This window comes from Chanodichthys erythropterus, chromosome 13 (genome assembly GCF_024489055.1).
Source record: "Chanodichthys erythropterus isolate Z2021 chromosome 13, ASM2448905v1, whole genome shotgun sequence".
Taxonomy (NCBI): domain Eukaryota; kingdom Metazoa; phylum Chordata; class Actinopteri; order Cypriniformes; family Xenocyprididae; genus Chanodichthys; species Chanodichthys erythropterus.
In genome coordinates, this window is record NC_090233.1 from 17,748,249 (window position 1) to 17,764,822 (window position 16,574).

The window sequence follows — 16,574 nt, forward strand, 5'->3', positions numbered from 1 at the left end:
TGCAAGGCATGTTCACAGGGGCTCACGGGCGCTGCGTAATATCATTGCGCCTGCTGCAGCCATGGTACGGCAGCAAAGTTCCTTGATTATTACGAGTGAGAGTATAGTTCCTAGCCATATAGGCCTAGAAAATCACAACTTTTTATTTTCCGTTGGTCTTAGTACACGATTTAACTACAGAAGAGTCAAGTTTTAAATAGGAAAAAAATCAAAACTCTTTGGTCATTTTTAAGCGCGATGCTAACGGTCTAATCAGATTCAATGAACTATGCTAAGCTATGCTAAAAGTGGTACCGCCAGAACCGGAGATCGGCTGAATGGATTCGAAAACGGTAAATCTCAACTGTTTAACTCTAGGGGAGTTGAAAAATGAGCCTATTTTCAAAAAAAGTGGAGTGTTCCTTTAACATAAACCCACAATGAAAACTCTCTCATTTACTCACTCTCATGCCATCCCAAATATATGACTTTCTTTCTTCAAATGAACACAAATGAATATTTTATCAGAATAATCCACTTCTTCGAGTCAATATAATTGAAGTGTATGGGACCTACCAAGCCGACAGTTCAAAAACCATACTACCCCAGTTGCTGAATCAATGTCTTATGAAGTGTAATGATAGGTCTGTATAAGAAAAGTACTAATATTTAAAAAATATATCACCATTGGCTAACTGTCACACGTGGGTTCATAAGTTCACTTGCTGTAAACGTCATCATGTTGCAAAGCATGATGTAAGCGCAAAAAGTAACGCAGAGCACACAGGACATCACTTCTCACGTGAGTTTCACAACACGCTTGCATCAACCTGAGTGATATTTACACACACACACCACATCGTTTCGCTTCAGAAGTTATTGATTCATCAACTGGGGTCATATGGGTTAGCATTGTGCTTGTTTTCTGTGATTTTTGAAGCATCAACTTTGAGGAGCCCATCTACTTGCATTATATGAACTCACCAGTGGTGTAACTGTTTTAAAAAGTGGCTGGGACAGGAGTGTGTGTGTGTGTGTGTGTACATGTGCGTGTGTGTGTGTGTGTACATGTGCGTTTGTGTGTGGGGGGAATGTGCTATATCAGATATGTACAATAACAATTGTAGAAAAAAATAACATTACGATGTCCAGAAATCAATTTCAATAGAACAATTAAGAACTCATGTTTAATGTGATTTAATTGTGAGTTTCATTCTTAACACCTACTATATATCTATAATACAATATATTGTTAGTCCTGAGATTCTTCACATTAGTGAATAAATACATAGATTTACAATAAGCATTTGGATTCCCTAATGGTCTGGTGGTAGAACTTTTTTCAAGCATGTCAGAGGTTTCAGTTTCTAATCTGCCCTCGTATAGTTTAGTTTTCCTATTTAAAATCACAGATGGTCATTAATGATTGTATAGACTATGCACGAACAAAAAGAGAAAGTTCTGCCACTCATAACACTGGCAACGAACGGCTCTTATTTAACACAAATGAACATCAACTGGATAGGTTTCATTTGCTTTTAGGGTGCGTTCACACTTGTAGTTCGGTTCGTTTGGTTAATTTGGTCCGGACCAAAGAAGAAAAAAAAACATTTAGTCCTGGTCCGGTTAGCATTCACATTGGCAATTTTATCACGGAACCAAAAGATACCGAACCTTCAGGCATAGGGATACATTCACAATGTGATTGGTCGGATTTTATGACGTATTGCCTATTTTGAGACGGAACTTACCGAACATCCAAAACAATGCTGTTTTCTGAGGTAAATGCGCTCATTGTGTGTGCATAGCGGTGCGTAGCCTGCATGTGATGGTATTTTGGCCAGTTGGGAACTCGTGAAGAGCTTATAAAATGTGTAAAGTAGTCAAAACACCGGCGGGAATCCATCCGTCACACACACAAATGATCTGCTGCATGGAGACGCGCGTCTGATGCCTGTGATGGGCAAACTTGCGATTATGACAAGAAAAACCGACATGCGTGAGGATTCTGTCCTTTTTAGGGTCTCTACTTCCTGTTTTTGGTTCGGTTACATGTCTTTGGTCCGTCTTACGTTCATATATCATTCGAACCGCACCGAGACCCATCTTTTCAGCGGTCTCGGTCCGCTTGTTTGGTGCGCACCAGGGTTCACATATGTTCAAATGAACCGCACTATCCGAGCAGTCGCACCAGGGTTCGTTTTAATCGAACCAAACATGACAAGTGTGAACGCACCCTTAGTATATCTGTGTAGCGAGATGTCTCAAAAAAGTGATGAGGACAATATCAACCCTTGCAAAAAGTGGTGGGGACATGGCCACCATGCCTATGGAACTCACAGAGATAGATTATTTTTCTAAAAATCTTTGTTTGTGTTCAACTGAGAAAAGAAAGTCATATATCTTAGGAAGGCATGAGGACAAGAATTTCATTTTGGGTGGACTTTTCTCTTTAATTATCTGTTTCGCACTTTGTACTCACTCAAGGATTGTTATAGAGTTGTAAACTATTCATGAACTCATTCTGCATGTCATCAATGTCATCAGTGGTCTCAATGGGAATGCTCGGTGGGTTCAGGAAGGGTGAGCATGGCATGTTCTCGTATTGATATGTATGGTCACCATACAATCGCAAGTCCTCATAACCTCCAATAGCTCCGTGGAGAGGCTCACAGACGTTGAGGTAGGGGTTGGAGTGCTGCTGGGGGAAGCAGGGGCTCTGGCTGTGGAAGCGGCGGTCACATGCGGGACTGTGGCTGGGGCTGGTCGAGGGGCTGTGCGGCATGTGACACGTCAGCTGGCAGCTGTTCTTCCTGGTGGGCCGGTTGAGATCCAGTTTGGAGGTGAGAGGCTTGCCGATGTTAACGTCCATGTTCCACTGGACCATGTCATCTAGGGAGTTAAACTGGACTTGTAGGCAGACAGTGAAAGCTAATTCCTCCTGTAAAACAGGAAGAAAGGATCAATGTAGTTTTGAATTAAATATGTATTGTGAATCCCAATCTAGCTACAGAACTATTGTGAATCAGTCTTTCTAGATTATGATGTGTTGACGAAATCTTGAGATGTACCTTGAGTTTCTGCACTGAGCTGAGTCTGGTGTAGAGGCAGTGCTGAGGAAGACTGCCTGAAAGTAAGAAGCTTCCTGTTTCCTCCACAGTTTCCTTATTCATCAGCTTAGGGTCTAAGTCCAGGTCCTTCAAAGTCAAGATTCAAAGCATTCATGTTTATCGTAAACACATGTTAAGAAACACATTTTATGCTTTAATAGAGGAATTATGGAAAAATGTTTAGAATGCAATTAATCCAATTAAGATTGTACTTAAATAACAACAAAAAAAGATTAGTTAAACTGTATAGCTAAATAATTAGCCCAATTACTATTTCACTTATTTCTCTGGATGAACACTAGTTCAAAAGTTTGGGTTCAGTACAATTTTTTATGTTTCAGAAAAACGTTTCGCATGCTCACCAAGGCTGCATTTCTTTAATCAAAATACAGTAATATTGTGGGGGAACAAATCTATTTTAATATATTTTAAAATATATACTTTTTTCCTGTGATGGCAAAGCTGAATTTTAAGCATCATTACTAGTCTTCAGTGTCACATGATCCTTCAGAAATCATTCTAATATGCTGTGTAGGACTTGATTTTCCTGCTCAAAAAACTGAGATCAGTGCCCTGCAATAAAGCAATAAAGCTCATCTGGAGAGAAGATCTAAAAGAAATACCATAGGACAACGCCTTGCCCTAAATTGCCCTCACAACATCTACAGGATGCACAGGATCTACAGGAAGTGGCTAAATTAAAATACACTTTTGTTCAAGTGAGCAGTAGGCAACCGACTAAAGGTATTAGCTAACTTATTACACCCTCTGACGAAGATCAGACTGGCGAGTTTATGTTCGTGAGTTTACCGCGAATACCGGGGCGAGTATCTCTGTGCGGTTCCTGATGAACGAACAATTGAAATTAATACATAACGATTCATTTCTAATTGGAAACACAATCTAAGACTAATAATCATTTGAAATTGGAGTCAGATTAAACGAGTGAAATTAAGTGAACTTCACATGGGCGCTGAAAAGACATACACGCGTTAAACTTCACCCAGTCCGTCGGATTCCGTTTTGGGGCCGGTGGGGGTTCCTTACAGCTGAATGGGTGCTCAAGAAAAATGTATTATTATTATCAATGTTAAATCAGTATTGCTGCTTAATATTTTTGTGGAAACCATGATACATTTTTTCAAGATTCTTTGATGAATAGAAAGTACAAAGGAGTTTATTTGAAACAGATGTTTTTGTATCATTATAAATGTGATTACTGTCATTAATTTAATGCATCCTTGCTGAATAAAAGTATTCTTTAAATGAGCTTCTTAATTTTTTTTTAAATCTTGCTGACCCCAAACCTTTGAACGGCAGTTTATATGAATAAATAATGAGATATTGCAGATTCTTTCATTAAAATAAAAACAAAGACCACTTACCAGAGGAAGGTTAGTTATGTGTGCCTGGCATGACTGCATTTCCTCTGGCTTTTTCACAATGCTGGTGTAGATGACCAGCACATTGGAGAACTCAGCAGCAAAGTCCATTTTTATCTGAACTCCACAGTCAAAGTCCAGAATTTTACTCTCTGGCAGTTCTGGGTTTAAACAAATGAAACATTTGAAAATGTTACATTAGTTTGAATTCCAGTTCCTATTTCACTTATCTTGAAATACCATCAGTGTTAATATCATCAACAAGATTTTCTTTTGGGGTGTATTGTCAACAATAATGAAAAAGAGGTGAAAAATATGCATCATCATGACATAATGACATGATTTCAATTAAAACTTACTGTTGATAAAACAATAATTCTGTAGCAAAATACAAATTCACTGAACATTTGTTAGAAGAAAGAATATGGTTGATTAAAATAAACCAGTTTAACTGTTACTCTATTTAATAAATGATTTAGCACATTACATTATTGGATAGATTTTGGTTTGATACATTGTAATAAATGGTTTTGATTTTAATTGATACTTTTTGTTTTTCACATTACTTGCAACTAAAATGTTTTTTTTAAATATGCCTTTTTAAAAAATTATTAATATTCTGTTTAAATTTTACTAAAATTATGCATACATCTTGACAATAATGTGGACCTTTTTTATACAGTTGAATTGCACAATATTTTGAAGTAACTGAAAATACCATGTGCTTTAGACCAGAGCAGGTTGTGTGCCTCAGCTGGATCTGAGTAGTCCCCGGGGCGGATGGGATCGGTGAGGGAACGTCTCTCTGACAGGCTGCTGCGGATCTCTAGAGCCTGCTTACCCTTTGTGGGGTCAAACTGGCCCATGTCTACAAATAATCAGTACAGTTGTTTGATAATGAAGACACACACCAAGCACAGGTAGATGAAATATACATGTTTAACTGACATATTTCAATTCTATTTTTTACCAAAGTTAATCTTTGAAATTATCATGTTTAGCAGAAGTAGTAGTCATAGTGCAAAATAACTAAGTACTGAAATAGTACTCATTTCAAATCAGTTAATCATTTGTTTGAGCTTAATGGACCAGCATTTAACTAATAAAAGCTGTAATGCTTCATTTAACTTTAACATGCTCATGGTTCCCTTCCCTCACCTTCAGCCACACTGTCTAGCAGAACAGTTATCTTCTCATCCTCTAGGAGGCGCTCCTTCAGGAATTTGATAAAGACTCCATTGGTGAATCCACTTGAACTCAACTCAAAAGCCTCAGCATCTTGGCAACTTCACAAAAATAATATATAGCAGCATAACATGTCAGATAGAGAACAAAATGTACTTCAGCATGCTATTTCTGGATGAAAAAGAAAGACACTGAAAAACTCACGTGGCATATCCAAACACAATATTGGCTGTAACTTTGAGCATGACATTTGGCATGGCGTCATCATGTACATTTCTGAAACAATATATTAGTGTTAGAATGATGACAACCAATGTATGAATTATCAGTTTGAATACAGTGTATTATCCTGCATTTTAAAACCACACAATCCCCACCTTTTCCTGCACATATCCAGGAGGAACACATTGAGTCCAGTCTCCTTCTCCTGCATCAGTTTCAGAATGCTCTGAACACAGAGACAGTTGCCTGAGCGGTATGGATTTGGGGCATCCACAGGCACCATGAAGCTGTTCCCAAAGTTCTCATAACCATGTCCAGCATAATACAACAAACCTACAGGGTGGAGCAATCATCAAAGAGTCAGATTACCCAAAAAAGAAAATTCTGTCACCATTTACTCAACCTCATGTCGTTCCAAAGCTGCATGACTTTCTTTCTACTGTCGAACACAAAAGAAGGTATTTTACATATTGTCTGGTCTGTTCTTTTCTATATAATGAAAGCAGCTGGTGAATCACACTATCAAACTCCAAAAAGGACAAAAAAAAAAAAAGGTCTAGTGTGACTTGTGCGCTTTATGGCAGATCTTAATTTGAACTTGCATATGATGATATCAAATTTTTGTATCACAATCGTTGCTGAAACATTTATCATGGTATACAGTATTATCATAGTATTGATTTACAAAAACAAGTTGAAATGGTAAACTTCAGTGTTGTTCTCTTAACAAGTTTAAAGGTGCCGAAGAACATGTTTTCAAAAGATGTAATATAAGTCTTAAGTGTCCCCTGAATGTGTCTGTGAAGTTTCAGCTCAAAATACCCCCGTTTTTTTTTTTATTAATTTTTTTAACTGCCTATCAATATAAATGTGCCGATTCAGGGTACGCGGCCCCTTTAAATCTCGTGATCCACGCCCCAAGAGCTCGCGGTTGCCTTAAACACCATAAACAAAGTTTACACAGCTAATATAACCCTCAAAATGGATCTTTACAAAGTGTTCGTCATGCAACATGTCTTATTGCGTAACTATAGTATTTATTTGGATGTTTACATTTGATTCTGAATGAGTTCGATAGTGCTCTTTGGCTAAAGCTAACATTACACACTATTGGACAGTTTTAACAGTACATTAGCAACATGCTAACGAAACATTTAGAAAGACAATTTACAAACATCACTAAAAATTTCAAGATATCAAGGATCATGTCAGTTATTATTGCTCCATCTGCCATTTTTCGCTATTGTCCTTGCTTGCTTACCTAGTCTGTTGATTCAGCTGTGCAGATCCAGACGTTAATACTGGCTGCTCTTGTGTAATGCCTCAATCATGAGCTGGCATATGCAAATATTGGAGGCGTAAATCCCGACTGTTACGTAACAGTTGGTCTTATGTTGAGATTCGCCTGTTCCTCGGAGGTTGTTTAAAACAATGAGATTTATATAAGAAACACTGGAGTTTGAGACTCACTGTATGTCATTTCCATGTACTGAACTCTTGTTATTTAACTATGCCGAGGTAAATTCAATTTTTGAATCTAGGGCACCTTTAAAACTTTTTTAAATAACAAAAGCTCAAAGAGATGGTACTTTAATGGTGCTTTTTGACCTTCTTGTAGGCAGTCCTTGTCACTATATACTTCTGTTATATGGAAATGAGAAGTGTGATATCCTCCACAGAAGAAGTAAAATGATACAGGTTTGGATTGACATGAGGGTGAATAAATGGTGAGAAAATATTGTAACTAACAGTCTCCTAATCACCTCTAAATTCAGAATTTAACCAATTATTTATAGTTTTACATATTGCAAAATGGCATGGTTATTGTGGCAATTTTCCAAAAATCATGTTTGTTTGATCTTTCAAGGCAATTACAATGTTTATAGTGGACTACGGTAGCATAAACTACATAGCAAAAGACACAGTACCATAAACTCCCTTATGAAGCAGGGACAAGAATTCCTCCACAGCGTTCCGCATCTCTGACTCTGTCAGATCCAGCAGAGACACCACTTTAAAGTTCAGCTGCCGCAGCAAATTAGTGAGGTCATACACATCAACCATGGGTGCTTTCAGTTGTGGGTGGTTTCGATATGTGAGGTTACCAATGAGAAGAGCCACTTTGTCTGTAGCTAAAGGGAGAAACACATATTCACTGAAAAAAAGAGAGACTCCAGCCATTTTGAGTTCTCATTTCTATCCATGTTAAATTAATTCATAGAATATATTAGGTCTACTCACCATAAGGTTTCTCATGAAGGTAATCTGATGAAAAAAGTCATAATTATTCACTGACTTACTAAAAGCAAGAAATCTAAAATGGGAACACAAAAACTTACCCTTCTCAACAGTCAGAAAGTCATCTGAAAAAGAGAAACAAATATACTAGGTGTTTAGAGGATTCTTCTCTGAAGGCACATGATGAAGACCAATGAAAAGAAAGCTTATAGATCACAAATAGAATACATTTTTTGACCAATCCTGCCACAGTGAACCCTTAATGCCACTTAAGAAAAATAATTTTGTCACATTTTGATCTTGTTCTCACACTGCATTCCTTGCAATTTGAATGGGAATGTTCTCATTTTTACAACAGACTGCATTACTGAAGGAATCGGATCTAAAAGTGTCCTCCACCACCTCAATCAGTAAGAGAGGTCAAGAGAGTAGGGAAAAATATTTAAAGGAGTTTTCCGGGTTCAATACAAGCTCAACTGTGGCATGCTGTCGATTACTTCAGAAATAAGCAATTAAAAAAAATCATGTTTAATGTAATGCATTCACATTATTAATGGTATTGCTGTTCATGGAGCTTGTTTTGAACCTGAAACGTTCATTATAAGTTGTTATAGCGTGCATAAATCGTAATGACAGTATAATGATTAGGTATGACATGCACCAGATTCAGATTAATGCCAAAAGTCCCTAGATGTTAGAGAGGTGCTAATACATCTTACATAATACCTTCAGAGCACTCCATCGCTCCTGAAATTTGAAGAGATATTCTTGGCTCTTTCATTTCAGAATGGCAAGGATTTTCTTGAGAAGGAACAAGGGGTTGGACCACAAAATACGAAGAGAATTTTAATTTAAAAAGAGAGCAGCTCACACTTCTTTATTGATAACTCTAAATAAGGCAGTCCACTTACACTATACAAATCAAGGTTATGCTTTTAGAGGTTGGATAGGATAGGATACACATGACATTGCAAAGACTTCTTGGCTTCCTAACTATATCGATTTACTTATAACTCACTACTGTTGAGAAAACTGATTTGATCAGAAATCATCTAACCAAAAATAAATATAACACAAAAGACTTGATACATACCAATAACAACAACATCGACTTCATTGCTCCATGTTCGCTCATTATTGCAGAAGATCTCGCAGCGATATCTTCCCTCGTGCTCTGGCAACAAATTCTTGACCTAATTTAAACCAAATCATATTATTCAATCACTCTCACTTCATTGAAAAAAAAAATCTTAAAAAAACTGTAAATAAAACAAAACAAAACAAAACTGGAACATGCTTTACATGAAAATTGAAAGTAAAAAAAAAAAAAAAAATTAAATCCCCACCTGAAAATTTAAAGAAAATTCAATCTGTTCATCATATAAAGCTATCAAGTCTCCAGAAAAAATGGGCTAAACTTCTCGATTCATATGAATTAGTTTTATGACAAACTTTTTGAAGCTACAAATTGGTAGTTGCGTGGACTGTCAATGGAGGGACAGAAATCTCTTGGATTTCATTTAAAAGATCTTCATTTTCCAAAGTTGAAAGAAAGTCTTACAGGTTTAGAACAACATGCGGGTGAGTAACTGATGACATTTAGTTACATTTAAAATTTAGTTACTAACAATTTAAATTTGTTTAAAAGTAAATCCTATTCCATGTTTTCTCTTTTTAATCTACTGCATCTAAACTGTCTCAAAAAAGAAAATACAGTACAACATGTAATACAATAGTAAATTTATCCTCTTACAGTGTACTTCCTCCTGTTGGCTTTTTTGACCGGCACTCCATTTCTGTACCATTGATATTGCGGTAGAGGTCTGCCAATAGCTCCACACTCCAGATAGAGTAGATCACCCACCAGCAGCCTTTGAGGCTGAGGCTGGATCAGGACCCTCGGCCTGCCCTCTAATGCCAAAGACACTAATCCTGTACAAAAAAAGCATCCATTTTGATATCAATGACATACAGTGACAATATCAAGACATTTCAACCCAATTTCTCTCTTTCCTCTGCTGATCAGAAATGATTTACCATATCTTGGTGGAACATCAAGGACGTCTACTTGGGCCCAGTGACTGAACTCATATGTGCTTCCACAGTTCACCCTACAGATGTAAAACCCTGCATCTTTGACCTGAACTGGGCTGAACACCAAGTCTGGAGAAGAGCTGTTATATACCTGAAGGGTCGTGTTAGTTATATGATTGATGTGGATGACTGATAATTATGTTTCTCATTGTAATATCATAAGTTTACCCACCTCTTCCGTTTTCTTAAACCACTGGAACTGCACATGTGACGCACCAACAGCACAACAGCTGAGACGAAGGTTGTGTCCAGCAATGACAGCCACTGACTGTGGCTGGACGAGGATCTGAATTCCTGCTAAATCAATTCAGAAAACAGCATATGAATCTGCCTTAGAAATGCAAATAAATCACTTATGGCTATATCTGCACAGAATATATGCCAAGAATTTCTGCAGAATTTGAATGCATGTAATTTACAAAGTTGTGTGTTTATTAAATATTTTGGCAAAAGTTATAATGCTTCCAGTAACAAAAAAGAGTGTAAAGGTGCGGCCACGTTTACTGTTAAGAGAATTTTTGCAGGTAAAATCCAGACATTTCAATAGTAATTCATGCGATCAGGAATTTCGTGTGAGGGCGAAAGTTCATACATCAATACACTATTGACAACAGAGCTTTTTGCCTGCAAAATTTCGATGAAATTGTGTGACCACACCTTAATAATTTCTTTTTAACACATTTTACCATGTCTAAATCTATTTCACAGAATTTTCCTTGATAATCAGTTAAGAAAATGTGTTGGCCTAAGAGAAATATTACTTCAAGCATTTGTCAAGGTCATGTTTGAATTACAACTGCGATTTAATATCTGAGTACAAAACAGTCAACAGAAGATAAAGTGATGCAGCATTCTACTGTTGAGACATAAACTCTCTCTTTTACGATGTTTACGCTGACAGTTGTACCTGGAGGTTTAAGGCACTGCAGGGCATCCGTATGACCCATGATCTGTAGAAACTCAACCAGTTCACCCAAAATACATCCTTGATCTCCAATGAGTTTGAGTAGGGTGCGGGAGGGACTCCCATCTGCCTCCAAAGCCTTCAGAGAACACATGTCCATATCATCGAGACTGTGCATGTGAGTGGAAGGAGAAAACAAGACTGTGAGTTTATTAGTGTATATTACATTAAAAGAAAATGTGAATAGAGAAAAAGAGAGTTGTTACCTCACTTTGAATCGCCTGTCACTTTTCAAAATCTCCCCCAGTTTTCGCCATCCCTTATTGTTGGCCTTGTCAAGAAACTCACAGAGCCTCTTTAACACAGATTCTTTCAAGAAATTGATGTTCAAAGAGTTGTCATTCAAATCTGACATGATTGAGGATAATGGCTCATACACAACTGTGATTGGTTGATCTGCTGATCTCAGGTTTAAATGTTCAGCAAAGCACCTGCAATGTGGGACATTGACATGACATTTCAGGCAGTGTCCTGAGACTCTCTGACATATTTCATATGAAAGATATATTAAAGAAGATAATACAGGTGCTGGTCATATAATTAGAATATCATCAAAAAGTTGATTTATTTCACTAATTCCATTCAAAAAGGGAAACTTGTATATTATATTCATTCATTGCACACAGACTGATATATTTCAAATGTTTGTTTCTTTTAATTTTGATGATTATAACTGACAACTAAGGAAAATCCCAAATTCAGTATCTCAGAAAATTAGAATATTGTGAAAAGGTTCAATATTGAAGACACCTGGTGCCACACTCTAATCAGCTAATTAACTCAAAACACCTGCAAAGGCCTTTAAATGGTCTCTCAGTCTAGTTCTGTAGGCTACACAATCATGGGGAAGACTGCTGACTTGACAGTTGTCCAAAAGACGACCATTGACACCTTGCACAAGGAGGGCAAGACACAAAAGGTCATTGCAAAAGGCTGGCTGTTCACAGAGCTTTGTGTCCAAGCACATTAATAGAGAGGCGAAGGGAAGGAAAAGATGTGGTAGAAAAAAGTGTACAAGCAATAGGGATAACTGCACCCTGGAGAGGATTGTGAAACAAAACCCATTCAAAAATGTGGGGGAGATTCACAAAGAGTGGACTGCAGCTGGAGTCAGTGATTCAAGAACCACTACGCACAGACGTATGCAAGACATGGGTTTCGGCTGTCGCATTCCTTGTGTCAAGCCACTCTTGAACAACAGACAGCATCAGAAGTGTCTCGCCTGGGCTAAAGACAAAAAGGACTGGACTGCTGCTGAGTGGTTCAAAGTTATGTTCTCTGATGAAAGTAAATTTTGCATTTCCTTTGAAAATCAGTGTCCCAGAGTCTGGAGGAAGAGAGGAGAGGCACACAATCCACGTTGCTTGAGGTCCAGTGTAAAGCTTCCACAGTCAGTGATGGTTTGGGGTGCCATGTCATCTGCTGGTGTTGGTCCACTGTGTGTTCTGAGGTCCAAGGTCAACACAGCCGTATACCAGGAAGTTTTAGAGCACTTCATGCTTCCTGCTGCTAACCAACTTTATAGAGATGCAGATTTCATTTTCTAACAGGACTTGGCACCTGCACACAGTGCCAAAGCTACCAGTACCTGGTTTAAGGACCATGGTATCCCTGTTCTTAATTGGCCAGCAAACTCGCCTGACCTTAACCCCATAGAAAATCTATGGGGTATTGTGAAGAGGAAGATGCGATATGCCAGACCCAACAATGCAGAAGAGCTGAACGCCACTATCAGAGCAGCCTGGGCTCTCATAACACCTGAGCAGTGCCACAGACCGATCGACTCCATGCCACGCCGCATTGCTGCAGTAATTCAGGCAAAAGGAGCCCCAACTAAGTATTGAGGGCTGTACATGCTCATACTTTTCATGTTCATACTTTTCCGTTGGCCAAGATTTCTAAAAATCCTTTCTTTGTACTGGTCTTAAGTAATATTCTAATTTTCTGAGATACTGAATTTTTGATTATCCTTAGTTGTCAGTTATAATCATCAAAATTAAAAGAAATAAACATTTGAAATATATCAGTCTGTGTGTAATGAATGAATATAATATACAAGTTTCACTTTTTGAATGGAATTAGTGAAATAAATCAACTTTTTTTGATGATATTCTAATTATATGACCAGCACCTGTATATGGCACTTTTTAAAATTCATTTGACACAACATGACATGAAATGAACTGCAAAAAATATATGCTAGACTTTACCTTAAACATTTTTATAATATTTAGCCTAAAATCCAGATATTAATATGCCCAGACACTGAAACTGTATTTACAGTTCACCTAAAAGTGTTTCATGTTGTAAAATGCTAATATACAGTATATACACCGATCAGGCATAACATTATGAGCACTGACAGGTGAAGCAAATAACACTGATTATCTCTTCATCACGGCACCTGTTAGTGGGTGGGATATAGGCAGGAAGTGAACATTTTGTCCCCAAAGTTGATGTGTTAAAAGCAGGAAAAATGGGCAAGTGTAAGGATTTGAGTGAGTTTGACTATAGGGCCAAATTGTGATGGCTAGATGATTAGGTCAGATAATTTCCAAAACAGCTCTTGTGGGGTGTTTCTGGTCTGTAGTGGTCAGTATCTATCAAAAGTGGTCCAAGGATGGAACAGTACTCTGGCGACAGAGTCATGGGCGGCCAAGGCTCATTATTGCGCGTGGCCCTTGTGGTCCGATCTAACAGATGAGCTACTGCAGCTCAAATTGCTCAAGAAGTTAATGCTAGAAAGGTGTCAGAATACACAGTGCATTGCAGTTTGTTGCATATGGGGCTGCATAGCTGCAGACCAGTCAGGGTGCCCATGCTGACCCCTGTCCACCATCAAAAGTGCCAACAGTGAGCATCAGAACTAGACCACGAAGCAATGGAAGAAGGTGACCTGATCTGATGAATCACATTTTCTTTTACATCACATGGATGGCCGTGTGCGTCACTTACCTGGGGAACACATGGCTTCAGGAAGCACTATGGAAAGAAGGCAAGCAGTGTGATGCTTTGGCCAATGTTCTGCTGGGAAACCTTGGGTCCTGCCATCCATGTGGATGTTACTTTGACATGTACCACCTACCTAAGCATTGTTGAAGGTGGTCATAATCTTATGCCTGATCAATGTGTGTGTGTGTGTGTGTGTGTGTGTGTGTGTGTGTGTGTGTGTCAACCTGACTTCATTAGGCTACACCGGTTAAAGTTTTTTAATGGGTCAGGTAAGTGAAAGTAGCTATAGGGATAGCTCAATTAAAATTAAAATTTCATGTCCAAACCTGTAAGACGTTGTTTCTTTCCGAATTAATGAGATGTTAGAGAGAAAGACAGCCCAAGTCACCACTGCAATTCAATGGAGAGCGAGCTGTCATTCCGCCTCATTTTTCTTTTAAATATGTTTAACAGAAGAAAGTAAGTCGATACGGGTTTGGAACGACAGGAAGATGACTAGGCTACATGAAGGAAAAATGTTCATTTGTTGAGAAAACTAACTTTAAAATAGTTTCACTTTTTAAAGTGCACAACCGTAAGAACAGAATATGAGTGATGAATGTTTGAAAACTACAGCGCCATTCCTTCCTAATTTATATTTTCAAATGCAGATTAGCCTACTCAAATGATATGAACTTCTAAATATAAGTGTTCTTGCAAACAAAAAGAGATAAAACCGATCAGAATTCACCACGAACAGAAAGAGTGTAAACATCGAGCGAACATACCGCAGGCAGATCAGATGCTGTCATGATGTATCCTATTAGAAATATTTCCCATTAATTCTTCGCTGCACTGACTGATGCGGGGAAATCCAACTTACAAAAAATACGTGTGTGTACGCATCACTTCCTGATGTCTAACAAAGAGGAAGGTGTTCGTCTCTCCCGAGCTCAAAGAGTTCTTAAACGGAAGTGTGTTCTTATAGTCAAAAAAAAGACTCGCTCTTCGTAAACATAATGTATAGGCCTGTACACTGATGAGGAATTACTGACTCAGTCCCCCGAGAACTTCTTAACCAGCTGACCAATGCTTTTCATACGATTACTTTACACACACACACACACACATATATACTCACATCATTTTAGTTGATTAATAGCCAGATCAACAACAGTGATAATGGTTTAAAGTTTTAACTAGCCTACTCTGTCACCAGATTACTATACTTATTAGGCCTATTTTATTTTCAGTTTGCTTACACAGTTTCTGACTCAAAGTCCCCCAGTGCCCACAACAATATTGGAAGGCCAAATTACTTATACATTTTTTCATGATTTAGCTACTGGATAAGGATTAGGAATAAGGGATATATATATATATATATATATATATATATATATATATATATATATATATATATATATTTGTGTGTGTGTGTGTGTGTGTGTGTGTGTGTGTGTGTGTGTTCACTGTAATGCTGCGTTCACACCGAACGCGTCTGGGGCGTCAAATTCGCGCCAGACGCGTCTAGTTGGACGCTTGAACATTTTGAAGTCAGACGCTTCAGACGCGCGTAAAATTCGCTCAATTCGCGCGTCTAAACAAAGTGTGTTCAGACGCGAATTCGCGTCATAGGAGGGGCTTTCATCTCTTTCTGCACAGATCCTCTGAATAAACACATAATATCGTCAGTTGGAAACCTGTAGCGGCAATTTAACTCGGTTATGCCGGCCGACTTTTGCTAGCTAGAAGGTGGGCTAGTATCAACGGCTAAAATCATGCAAAAAGTTTTACAACTAACCAGATTGTCCGATTTCTTCGCTTATTCTCTTCCAGGCAAGGTCCTTTTTATTCCTGTCTCGATAAAAATATAATGACACATCACAGAACTCAGGGTGGCTAACGTTACACACAGCGACATCTTTGTTCTGGTCTCCGGCATCACTGATCACATCATAAACACGTTACTACCAAAGCAGAGTCCCTGATTGGTTAACGCGCCGCGAATTTACGCCAAAGTTCAGATTTTTCAACTCGGGCGTTTGGGCGTCAGACGCTCAATTCGCGCGTCAGCCGCGTGAACGCTCAATTCGCGCCGCGCCATTCGCGCGTCAACGGCCGATTCGCCGCAGGACCTCTAGACGCGCGTTTGCATTGACTTAACATGTAAGTCAGACGCCTCAGACGCCCCAGACGCGTTCGGTGTGAACGCAGCATAAGGTTTTCAGAATTATTTGATGAATAGAAAGTACAACAGAACAGAATTGATCTGAAAGCATATCACTACCGTTCAAAAGTTTGGGGTCAATAAGGGTTTTTTTTTGTGTTTGTGTGTGTGTGTGTGTGTGTGTGTGTGTGTGTGTGTGTGTGTGTGTGTGTGTGTATGTGTGTGTGTGTGAAGATATAAAAGAAATTAGTACTTTTATTCAGCAAGGATGCATTAAATTGATCAAAAGTGACAGTATA

General features: G+C 38.4%; 1 protein-coding gene across 5 annotated transcripts; it reads right to left on the reverse strand.

Moving 5' to 3' along the window:
- Positions 1–401: 401 nt before the first annotated feature.
- malt1 (MALT paracaspase 1) lies at positions 402–15,045 on the reverse strand. Of its 5 annotated transcripts, none has more exons than XM_067407873.1 (18): positions 14,894–15,045; positions 11,381–11,605; positions 11,118–11,284; positions 10,383–10,504; positions 10,154–10,301; positions 9,870–10,048; positions 9,210–9,309; positions 8,843–8,917; positions 8,218–8,241; positions 8,120–8,143; positions 7,807–8,010; positions 6,034–6,211; positions 5,861–5,932; positions 5,630–5,757; positions 5,190–5,339; positions 4,475–4,632; positions 3,051–3,176; positions 402–2,920 (listed from the first exon to the last, which is right to left on the reverse strand). In XM_067407873.1, exons 2-18 carry the CDS (start codon positions 11,527–11,529, stop codon positions 2,462–2,464), a joined length of 2,463 nt encoding a protein of 820 aa, XP_067263974.1. In that variant the 5' UTR covers positions 11,530–11,605; positions 14,894–15,045; the 3' UTR covers positions 402–2,461. The 5 variants fall into 5 exon arrangements, with proteins under 5 accessions (XP_067263974.1, XP_067263973.1, XP_067263976.1 ...); XM_067407872.1 differs by having other exon boundaries at positions 10,383–10,507; XM_067407875.1 differs by lacking the exon at positions 8,843–8,917.
- Positions 15,046–16,574: the final 1,529 nt, after the last annotated feature.

What these genes read in the sequence shown, in the direction of transcription:
- malt1 (XM_067407872.1), bottom strand. Translation starts at nt 11,529, where the DNA reads ATGTCAGATTTGAATGACAACTCTTTGAACATCAATTTCTTGAAAGAA. An exon ending in CCTTCATGAGAAACCTTATG is followed by an intron (nt 8,011 to 8,119) that starts GTGAGTAGACCT and finishes TTCTCCCTTTAG; the next exon opens with CTACAGACAAAGTGGCTCTT. An exon ending in GCTAGACAGTGTGGCTGAAG is followed by an intron (nt 5,340 to 5,629) that starts GTGAGGGAAGGG and finishes GATTATTTGTAG; the next exon opens with ACATGGGCCAGTTTGACCCC.